The 12166-nt window shown below is 34.0% G+C and overlaps 1 protein-coding gene across 7 annotated transcripts; it reads right to left on the reverse strand.

Annotated features, from left to right (window-relative positions):
- LOC135289971 (uncharacterized) lies at positions 1 to 9042 on the reverse strand. 7 transcript variants are annotated; one of them, XR_010352714.1, is made up of 5 exons: positions 8171 to 9042; positions 7074 to 7114; positions 5696 to 5733; positions 4126 to 4237; positions 1 to 958 (listed from the first exon to the last, which is right to left on the reverse strand). XR_010352714.1 is itself a non-coding variant. In XM_064403860.1 (5 exons), the coding sequence occupies exons 1-5, from the start codon at positions 8327 to 8329 to the stop codon at positions 786 to 788; spliced, it is 537 nt and encodes a 178-aa protein (XP_064259930.1). In that variant the 5' UTR covers positions 8330 to 9042; the 3' UTR covers positions 1 to 785. The 7 variants fall into 7 exon arrangements, 2 of the variants coding, with proteins under 2 accessions (XP_064259930.1, XP_064259929.1); XR_010352711.1 differs by having other exon boundaries at positions 5658 to 5733; XR_010352713.1 differs by having other exon boundaries at positions 5658 to 5733; positions 7074 to 7128.
- Positions 9043 to 12166: the final 3124 nt, after the last annotated feature.

Raw genomic sequence — 12166 nt, forward strand, 5'->3', positions numbered from 1 at the left:
ATATGTGGTATTTTAACCACAGAAACAATTACATCATCTTGAACTCCTAAAACTGACAAACAGTGAGATTAACCTACGTCAGCCATATGGGAAAGCATACATGAGACTACTCTACAAATCCCTTATTTATTCTTTTCATAATTTTCAGGTTAAAATAAAACATTATTTTGAACTGCAAATATTTAACACAAATACGGAAACTAGTGAAAAAAGTGGTGTTGAACAATGACTGAAAGGAAATGTAGAAGATGGAAAGCACTTAAAAATGCTGGAGAGATTATTCAGGAAATAACATTTGAATTAATGCGTATTTTCACAAATGAAAACAGAGTTTGAAGAACAACCCTAAATTCCTTCTTTGAAAACTGAATTTTAAGTAGCCTTACTACACCTGACTCATTTCTAATGAGGTTAACAGAGCCTTGAAAAACTGTGCTTGTTTCCCTGAAAGAGATCAGGTTTATTTTTCTTAGTTGTACCAAGCCAGTCCTGCAGATCTACTACAATATCAACAACTGAACTAGGACAAAAAAAGTATTCAGAAAAAAATAAAATAAAATAAAATAAAATAATAAAATAGCACATTATAGCAACATATTCTGCCCAGAGTCAGGGTAATATGGCTCAATCAATGCTGTTTGCAAAGCAGTGGTGGATGGATTAGTGCTGCTGCTGTTGAAGACAGCCAGACTCATCAAACACACTGTTAAAATCTTGAATATGAACACTGTACCTGACAAAGTACCTGATAAAGGAACCAACAAGTGATAGTACCAATGACTGATCTAAAGCTTGCATCCTGGAGACATCTGATGGATAGTCAACCACTTTATTCTGTAGAAGCCCAATATCACTCTTCTAAACAAAGGGTCTTCTAACACACCTCTTTTTGGAGCACATGTGGAGATTTCTGCCTTCCTTCTTTCAGTGGAGATTCCCCTCAACATACTCGTCAAGGCTGAGAAAAACAGATGTGCCCACTGTGATTGGTATGGATAGGTGAACCCAATCTCTACTTAATAATTGGTTTTGCAAGTTTTCATATAATTGCTTCAATATTGCTTCAAAAATAGTAGTTATAGCTGCCTATACTGTGCAGTAAGCAATTCTGATTAAGGTATTTTAGTCTATTCATTATCATAATGGATGCCATTTTGTTTGCCATCCTTAATCCTGAAGGACAAAATTGTATAAAGGTTCAGTTACTGCCATATGATCTTTTAGACAGAAACCATTGCTTAAAACTGACTCTAAGACTTGACCCAGACACAGTCTCCCCTCTGAGAAAATTAAAAAGCAAAAGGGACCTTTCTGTACCTTGTACCTTGACTCAACAGAATGGCTTCTCCAACAAACTTTGTTGGAAGCTCCCATTTAGCATGAGATTCATGTAAGGAAAAATGAACAACCTCACAGCCAACAGTCCCTTTTAACCATGTTCTTTTATTTGTGTTAACTGTTAGAAGTATTCCTGTTTAATTACCTACAGTATTGATTGTTGGTGGGATAAATGAGTAACAACTTCAGAGTAGTTAGCCAAATCCAGAAGTTCATAATTTGCTAGGCTTTATCATTTATTTTAAAGAAATATCATTGCTCAAATGATCTATGTTAAACATGAGTATGTTAAACATCCGACTTTTCATATTTCAGTGTGTCTAAAGTATTTTAGACACTATGAAATTAGATTGGGCAGTCATTTTGAAACTACATTGGGTTTTTCTTCCACATAAATGATGATCATAATGACTGTGACAGTTTAAATAAATAGTGCTGCTTCCTTTATAAACTGAAATAGGCTTGAGCTCATTCTATCTTTTCCAACTAGGCCATCATAATTAAGTCATCTGTGACTTTGCATCCTGTCATAAAAATTGCACTGAGAAAAATATATATTGAATAGTAAAATATATTAAAAATTCCAAGATTCACTAGTGAGAACAATGTGTACCATTTTATTAATTTCATGTATGAGGAATAAAATTCTCAAATTAAATTGACCAGTTTCCATTTTAAAGATCTCAGGTCAAATCTGTGTTATGTATTAATTAAATCAACAGATCAGAGAAGTGATACAAAACTTTTTCTTTTTTTTTTTTTTGTAAAAAAGAAAAAAAAAAGTGAAAAAACTACCTCTTAACTGAAGAATTAGGCTCTAAAAATTTTTCATTTTACTCACTGAAACAGAAACAAGAGCACCCCCTTTTACTCTAAAAGTACAAATCCTTCCTTAAAGAATTCTGATAAACAAAATTCATTAAGTTCATTGAACAATTCTTCCAAAAAGAAATCTGGTCTCCATAAACTCTTGAAAAGCCAATCATTCAATTTTAGCTTAAACATACATATGTCTCTCCCATCGTTATGGGGGAATGTACTAGCAAAACTACTTTGTCAATAACACAGCAAGGTTTCATTTTCATCATAGTACATAACTCTTTAAAGTTACTATCCAAGAAGTTTCTTAAGGAATGAAAGGCTTAGAGACAGCACAACATTAATAATCATTGAATCATTCAATAATCGTTGAAACTTATGTAGCAAAAACCCCAAATGAACAGATGTATCCCACATATTTTTATGATCTGAATCTTAATTATTCCAACATCCCTGTGAAGAAGAGCGGTTTTCATCATTATTTTTGTTGTTGTTCTTTGTACTTGAGAAGATGTGCTTGGATTCCAAATACGTTATTTCATCTAGCAATTTTTCTGTATAATCTATGTCCAAAATTTTTGTGATTTTCCACAAAATTTTGTATTGGTTTAAATTTTGTGTGATATAAAATCAGACTATATACTGCTTATTTCAATAATTCATTCTCTCTGGCTTTCATTCTCACTTCAGCATTCCTTTTTGATTTTATGGGTGTATTTTAGGTTTTGAAAACATAAAATTCACTAGTATTTATTCTACTTTGTCCTGTTGCATATTTTTTCTTTATATTTTAGGCCAAATCATTTGAATATGACATTTCTTTCAGAACATGTATTCACAATGTACATGAATCTATATATCTTTTCAAAATGAATGCGATACTCTTCTGTATTTAGAAACTGAAGGTTTTATTATCCAGAATTTTTTGGCAAATTTTAGTCTCTGGGAAATCAAAGCAGCTGTAAGTTATTTTTCCTGGCCAATTGCACTTACCCATACACTGGCTGTATGGGTAACCAACTGGTGTCACAGAAAATTACTTACAATACCAGACTATGTAAATAAAATTAAAGCACCCATTTTGATTAATGACTTTCATGAGTATCTGACTATACATATAAGAGTGCTGTGTATTTTTGGAAGTCCCACCATTAGCTATAATTGAAACTTTTCTATGCAAAATCTATTCTAAAGCATTTCATTTTACTTTAAGGAATTGGAAATTATTTTCATACATATCAGTATTCATCTCATTATTTATCTGTGTGCTGAAGGTTTGTTTCTTTTTCTGCCCAAAAACCTTTTTTTACTGAGACTATATATAGTTTAATGTTCTATTCATGTTGGAAATAACTGCCCTAGTCTGGCCATTCCAGAAGTCAGAATTGAAAGACAATTTAGAAAGAGAGAAAGTTACTTATTTTTAGCACTGGAAATAAAGATTTTTTTATTATATTGATTAAAAAAAAAAAAAAAGCCAAAAAACCAACCCTATTAAAAAGCCAAAAATACTAACAAAAAGTGTGTGTTTTTAGTGCTAAAAGCACTATCTGTGCTTTTAACAACAAGCAATATTTTCACTGAATATGGGATTTAAATTTGTGCATTGTGTTGGTACCCAACATCTGAAATCTGAATTTACATTTATGACCATTTTTTCCTAGGAATTCCCTTTGACAAAGTTTATGTTAAAAAGTTGCAACTAGCATGATTACTTCAGAATGGAATATGGCTTAAATTTATTTTTCTTAAATTAATGCAGCACTTCAGAAGAAAAAGAAAACACTTCAAGCTCGCCTTTTTTAAAAAATTTCTGAGTTTAGTTCATTCTCCAAATGTACAGTCAGAACAAGTTTTGTAAAGGCACTTCAATCTTTTACAATCATAGAGAAAAAGACTCTAAAAAGTCCATTTATGATTTCCCTGTTACAGGAAGACTGGTTGTATGAAAATAGACTGATTTTCAACCTGTCATAAGTGGCAATTCACTGAAGTACTTCTTCATACTGTGAGTTTGAAGCACTGGAAGATCTTCAATCATTTCTTGGACAGGAGGTAGAAAGTGAGGTGGGCTAGGAAGCTGGAAAAAAAAATACAGGAATAATTTAAATAATGTTTGAGTGCTAGAATTTCATCCATGTCATAGAAAACTGGGTTATTATGGACTCTGACTATAAAGTCATATTAGTATTTTATTAATATAAATAGTAGCTGAACCAAAATTCAGTATCTTTGAAGGATAACCACTTGGTTTTTTAAGACATCTATGTCTATACACACTAATACATTCTGAAGGAAGAAAGAAAGGGGCAGATAGAAGTATATGAAAAGTAAACTTAAAACCAGAATTATTTTGGAGAAAATTTTTATGTTTAAGCAGAGAAATACTGGTGGTGGCAGTCAGTTTTGTGGCATTGATTTTTTAATTTTCTTTTAATTTTTTTGTTTGCAGCATTTTATCTGTTTCTATGCTTTTATTCTGCAGTAGCTTTTATTGTAGCTTCATGAATAATGACGAGCATAGTAGTTTCATTTACCACAGAAAAAAGTGTAAATATGCATGAGAAAAGGTTTTAAGTCTGCAAGTACTTGCCTATCATAATTATTTTAGTTATGTTAAAATTCAACCAAAAATGATCAGTGCATTCATTGTCAATGTATATTCTATACTTCATGGGCAGGAGGAAACTTGATGTATAGCATTATTCCATAAAGTATTAAATATGACAGAAACATTTTGGTCATAAGTTTAATCATATTCATTTATTTACTATACAATAAATAATTTATTTATTATACAATACCTATCAATAGTATAAATAAACTGAAAATTTACAGAAAACTTTTTAACTGAACTTCAAATTGAAGTTGAGATTAGCTTTTATTTATTTCCTAAGACTGCCCATAAAATCTGTCTAGTTAAGATATTTATGCTTCAAAAAACTCTTCAAAATCTATATCTTTCAAGAAACAGTTTGTTTTCAAGCCTTAGCTACAGCTCTCAATTTCATGAACTGCACTGGTGACAGCAGCTAGAGTTGTCTAGGTTACTCTGTTTAACTGTATTAAAGAAAATGCCATGATCAAATAGACCGTCCCATTTTAATAGCTGGCTATTAATAAAGCATGGGATTTTAGGGGTGTGTGTTCAGCCTAGACATGCAAATATCAGGTGCTTGCATAGTCACACAGTATTAGAGCATTTCTCCTGAAAAATCAAAATACTAAAATTAGTGTTTGTATTAGGTTGTACCTGAACTACCAAAACTTTATTCATAATTTAAATCCTTTTTGCTATTAAGAGTGTGTTTTCCTAGGTTCTAGACCCTTTAGTATGTCTATTTCATCTTATTATGCTTGAGAATAACCTCTTCCTAAAGTAAAGATTTATGCACTTAATTGTGCTTATTTTGTTCAATTTGGTAATTAGTATATTTCTAATATAGCTGCAAGCATCTTGTTACAACCAACCAGGTTCATTCATATTATTCAAAATTCACCTGATAAGCAAATCTTACTAAAAAACATCTAGTAGAACCTTCAAAAATGGCATCTTTTTATCTGTCCTTTCTGTATCTGGAAGAGGAACAAGATCCCTGTCAGACTTTGTAATGAAGAAGTGTAATAATATAAAATACTATTATTATATACTATTACTATTATTATTATTATTAATAATAATAATAATAATAATAATGATAATAATAATAATAATAATAATAATAATAATAATAATAATAATAATAATAATAATAATAATAATAATAATAATAATAATTTGTTATAACTGTTATTATTGTTGGGGTTTTTTTGTTGTTTGTTTTGGTTTTGGTTGGTTTTGGTTTTTGGTCTTGTTTTGGTTTTTTTTGTTATGCATTTGAACTTGCATTTTGAAAGAGTGGTCTGGTGATAGCTGTGATATCACATTGGTGAGGGCTCTTAATTTAGGAGCCCAAACCAATGTGATAGCACAGCAACCATCAGAGCACACTGTGACCCCACATTGGAGTTGACATAGAATCTTAAATATCATATAAACGCACAAAACATTTGTCTCCCATTTCATGCAGGGAGAGCAAAGAGCTTTTCATGAACTGCAGTGCTTACATTTTGGGATATTAAAAAGAGTTGCTTGTATTAGATTTTTGTTTCCTAGATATGTCATTATACAAGCTCTTATTTTGAATAACACTGAGTAAAAGAAATCGGAAGTTTCATTTTCTGATCCAGAAAAAAATGTTTTCTAAAAAGAATAAATTGAGGATTATAACCTGTTACTCTGCAGCAGATAAGAAGGCAAAAAACTTTAGAAAAATAATTCTGCTTAACAAATTTCTGCCACATAATACAAAATTGCCTATGTATATACTGCAGTGGTGGAGGTCATATGCAAAGGGTATACTTTAGTAATTATACTTTACAACTTCTAACAATTTTACAATTTTCCCAACATATTAAGGGAAGAATTAAGTATCCTCCAGACGCATAACAGGTATACAGGTGTGTGATAAAGTCCTTTTATTCTGTAAGAGTCAGAAAGCAGGTTCCTCAAACAAAAAAAAAAAAAAAAAGTGTTCCAAAGCCCTGAAACTTCGAAAATTTCAAAGGAATATACTTTTTCTTCTGAAATTGAGTATATCTGTAATGCCTTTGGTGAAATATTTTTCTTTATATCTATATATATATATAGATATAGATATATATATATACACACATGTTAAAAAAAGAAAAAACTTGAGCTTAAGTTTATTTTTTTTCAATTTACTGAAATTACAATTCAAAATAAATTTGTATATTAAGTTTTCTATAAGTACAATTTTATTAATAATTCATGAAAATCAACTTTATACAGTAATCTTCTTAGCAAACAATTGGATTAAAAGCTTGTAAAACATCCTGAATTGGAATGGACTTACAAGCATCATTGAGTGTAGTTCCTGATTCCACACAAGGGAACCTAGAAAGATAAACCTTAAAAGATAAAGTATAAGGACATTGTTGAAAGGCTTTTGAACAGCAATAAGCATGGGGCCATGACCACTTCATGGGAAGCTTTTTCCAGTGCTTGACCAGCCTCCCAGTGAAGAACTTTTTCCTTACATCCAATCTGAACTTTCCCTGACACAGGTTTACAACATTAGCTGACATCCAATTACCAGACACCAGAGAGAAGAGATCTCTCTCTGTGACCTCTCATAAGGAAATTGTAGACAATAATGACATCACCCTTCAAGTCTCTTCACTGAAGCATTAAACCTACAAACACGATTTCAAACTGTGCTATTATGTTATACTAGTTTAGTTCTTCCAAGTTTCAGTGATTATGATGAGGCAAATGTGTCTGGCTGAAATAAAATGCCTCTTCATGGCATTAACAGAAGTGCTCTAAGGCACTGTTTCTTCTTCTGAAAAGCTCAAATGCAATATAGGAACACAGTCTGTTAAAGAGAATGAGTCACCCAAGTCAATATGGAGAAGTGTTGTGCTTTCCTGAAATAATTTCAGGTTACTTTCCCCACACTTCCTTAAAACATATTTTCAGTGTTCTGTAAAACTTTATTAGGCTCATTATCTTGCAAAGCAGAAAACCTGTTGTAAGTTCTCCAATAACTTTTCTCAGACTTTATTTGTCTATGTGTATTTTGGCATATTCTTGATTTAAAATTAAGGTTATAAAATCAGATTAATTAGGTCATCCTCTCTGGAAGTTTGCTTCATTGAGATGTGCATGCACAATGAATAGAAAAACAAAGACGAAACATGAAAAATTATTACTGTCATGTGCAAAATTAATACTGTTAGTATTACACTGCTCAGTGAGTTGAAAATGTGGCCTGGCAAAATTTAATAACAAACACACATTTTCCAAACAGAACCAGTGTTTTAGTCTCTGGAAATGCTGGGGATGATTGACTAGATATAGGCAAGCACAGACTGCACAAAAAGCCGTGTCGTGGTTTGGCCACAGAGTGTGTTTCTGGAAAAAATCAGTGGCCAGATTTGAAATTTTTACCTGTGGTGGCCACTGAGGTTTGGATACGCCTCTGAGAACACACACAGGGGTTAAAAGCAGGAGATTCCCAGAGAACTTCCTCTTTTGGAATCTGGTGGTGAGTGGAGTCTGGACCTCTCCCCTGCCCAGCTGCGTCTGGGTGGGGCAGGGGGAGGCCATGCGGCCTGTGGGGAGGAGGCCGGAGCCCCGAAAGGTGCAGGGGTGGAGGAGACCTGGGATGTCTGGGCAGCCCCCCCGGAGAGAGAGACAGAGACTGTGCTGGCAGCTCAGCCGGCCAGAAGCGGGGGATGCGGCGAGAGAAGGTGCCCGGCAGCTGTGGGAGTTCTGGGCAGGCAGAGGCGAAGATTTTAACCCCTTGGTAGAATAATGGAAACCTTACAAATACTGAATCCTCCTGAATCAGAATGAGGAGAGAGAGAGAGAGGCATGACGAAATGGGCAAGTGTGAGGAAAGTTGGAAGAGGTAGGAGAATCCTAGGTGGGAAGAGATGATGGAGTGGCCTTGGGCTGGACTTTTCTTGTATGGCCATGGACAGACCCATGTTTTTCCTGTGACCCAGAGACTGTATTTAGGGGAAGGCAATGCCTTGGAGTCAAGAGTGAAGCAGTGGCGAGAACAGAGACGGCTGAGGAGGGTGTGGGATGCCCTCTGTCTCCGTGGAGAGGAAGATCTCTGTTCACGAGGCCACGAGGCCCCAGGGGGTGAAATTTGGGGGGGACTGGTGTCCCAAAGTTGAGAGACTGCTGCTTCTGGAACTGGGTGGAGCATCCTTAAACAAGGAACCCTAAAAGCAGTCCTGGCCCACGTGCAGTGGTGAGAGCACTGGACATGGAGGGGGAGAAGTCACGACGGTCGATGTTCTCTGGGTGGGGCCATGGGTGACACGGAAGCACAGGAGGCTTCAATTGTGTTTCCAGGGGAAACCTATGATGCAAGGGGGGACTCCTCTCTCCCTGATGGAGTTGAGGGTGGATTATTTGAGGGGTGATGATGGACTGAAAGTTGATTATGTGAGAGATGGTGACAGGGTGGAAATCCATGGTGTTATTTGATTCTGTGGAGGGGAGGAGGAAGAATGTATTTGGAGGGTTTTCATTCTTAGTTTGTGTTTGTTCTTTTTTAGATATTGTAATTAATAAAGTGTTGCGTTTTTCCCTCCATCCCCAAGTGGGAGCCTGCTTTGTTCTGTTTCCGGGTCACATCTCACAGTAACCATTTTGGAAATACACCTTTCGTGGGGGGCCTGGCATTGTGCCAGGGTCAAACCATGACAAGCCGGACTTACATTCCCAGACCATTTTAAACTAAATCCCGTCTTGCTAATATTCCATTTATGCCTGATATTTATGCCTGGTTTTGTATTTTTACTTGTGACTCATTGATCATTTATAGTATCTATTGGTTTTTGGAGAGTTGCAAGAACATTCTTGAATGAAAATATGCTCAACCTTGAACATGAAAATACATTTTCTTCTCTAAGCAAATTTTAGTAGTAGGTCCTTTCCTGCACACAGTAGATGTCCATTGTCTTTACCTGCCACAAGCCAGTGCTGTACTCCGTCAAGTCACCGCCTCCAGAAGATATCACCATATTCTATATATCATATTATATTGCTGTATTGCAGTTTAAGAGAATACTTTTTTCTTCTATGCTCTAGGTTGTTCTTAGTGGTACATTTTTTACAATAAGTTACTGGTGGATACATTTAAATGATGCTCAGGTCCTGATACAAATGCTTTTTAAGCCTAGGTGCACTTCATACAGTATTATTGTCGTTGTTCTGTTGGCAAAAATGAGCTCCTGAAGTTAGTGGTAAACAACATGTCAATAATTTGCTTTTGTAACACTACAGCTTTTACTCACATTTTTGTACTCCTTCTGTGTTGCTATTTCTGGTACCTATCTTCTGTACAGACTCAAATAAATAGAACATTAAAAATATTGTCAAAAAAGAACTTGAGAAAAGTAATCAGAAAAGGCATACATTGTTTGCTTTCTGAGCTTCATGTATAAATTCTTTCAGAATCACTACACAAATACATCACTTAGATGGGGGGATGGATGGATGGATGGATGGATGGATGGATGGATGGATGGATGGATGGAATGAACACTTAAAGCAAGGTTCAGATATTTAGAAAATTCAAATATCTAAGTGTGCAAAGATAATATAAGATAGGCAGATAATTAAGCTTTTAAAAAAATTATTTCCATAACACTTTAGGTGTTATGCTAACTATTATTAAAATCCTTAATACCAGCCCATTGATAAAGATCTCTGACTTTTCAGAAACTAGAGGACACTAAATTGAGGAGATATTGACTAGAATAATATAGATACAAACCAGTGAAAGACACAAACATCAAAATACCAGCTATTTGTCAAAAATATTTAAATGAAAGTAAGTGGATTTTCACATTTCAGTTGGACAGTTTATTAAATGGATTTTTGAAAAGGAGAAGAAAATATGAAATATAACCAAGCGTATAAATTAAATTTTAAAAGTTTTTCTTTCAAGAGGGATCTGACAAAAAAATAAAACTTTAAAAAATAACCCAAAATAACCACAACAAAATAAAATAAACCCCAATAAAATCAAACCCCTTTCTTTTAATGCTTTAACACTTAAAAAAATACTGTCATGTATCTGAGGATTGGAGTAATATATGAAGTTGCACATAAGTAATTCACAGAATGGTTTCGTTATTTTTTCTCTAGATTCAGTTTGGCTGCAGAAAACAGTTAACATTTAATGTGAGTGACATACAATAAGATTGGAACAGTCTTTTTAGATACAAATTAATTTCAAGTTGAAATTATAATGCTCCTAAAATAAATATGGAGTAGTTACTGGAGCTTTGTCTCTTCTGATCAGCTAAATTTTCTGATGGAATACTGTTCCTTAATTGTTGTATTCTAGGCTCAAAAAGTGGAAATATATAAAAAATATGGCTGTTAAAAAAATTATTACTCTTAGGCTGTAAGAGTAAACACAGATCTCTCATTATCTGGGAATGCTGTTATAGATGTTAACAGAATTTCCAAGGAAAAGTGGTGATGGCAGTTAAAAGGGATGGTAGCAGTTTGCAGTCATTTAAAAAATTCAGAGATTTCACTAACACAATTTAAAGGCTTAAAGATGCAGTTTGCTTTTAGATTTTTCATCCTCATATCTCACTGCTGCTCATTCTTATGATAAAAGGTGAATCTGTAACACTGTTTTGTCTCTAGGATAAATTATCAAACTGTTACCCTAGAGATTATGCTCTTGACATCTTTCCTAACTCTTCCTTGTTTGTTTTTAAATTCTTCTGTTAGCAGTGACAGGTACTGTCAATCTTTTTTTTTTTTATATTGGAAGCCATCAATCAAAGTCTAGTGTTTGAGGTAAATTTAAATTACTAAATTTACCTAGTAGCATAAAACAGAGAAGCCACATTCTGCTTACAGCATGGTTTTGGTGTTGTTTTGATTTTGTTTTTTTTTAATTTATTTTGGTGTGTTTCTTTGAGGTTTTAGGGGTTTGGGGAGTGGGAAGGGCATCTTGTTGCATGTTAGAAAATGAAATGCAAGTTTTACAGTTAGTCAAAGAATATAAATCCATATTCATTAAGCACTGTGCATCAAGATATATTCTGGAGTATAACCATTCATAACCATCATAACCATCAGCATTCAGCCAAAAGACTCTGCTCTACAGTCCTCCAGCCATTCTATGAATTGATTATTTTGTGTCCCAAACAAAAAGACGCCTTGACATATTTCAGCACAAGGTTTGAATTCTCCAGCAGAAAACTCGTGACATGGATGTGTAGCATCAATACTGCAGAGTGCTGCTGTTTCGGCTCTGGTGATTAACTGGAGATACAGGAAGTAATTTTCTGTATCTCAGCAAATATTAGTGAGTTGAGACTCCATCTTCTCTTCCCACTTCCTTCAGGAACAATGAAGTTTTAATTTTGTTCAGTTTTGTTTTGAATTTGAAATAATTTT

Source organism: Passer domesticus, chromosome Z (genome assembly GCF_036417665.1).
Source record: "Passer domesticus isolate bPasDom1 chromosome Z, bPasDom1.hap1, whole genome shotgun sequence".
Taxonomy (NCBI): Eukaryota; Metazoa; Chordata; class Aves; order Passeriformes; family Passeridae; genus Passer; species Passer domesticus.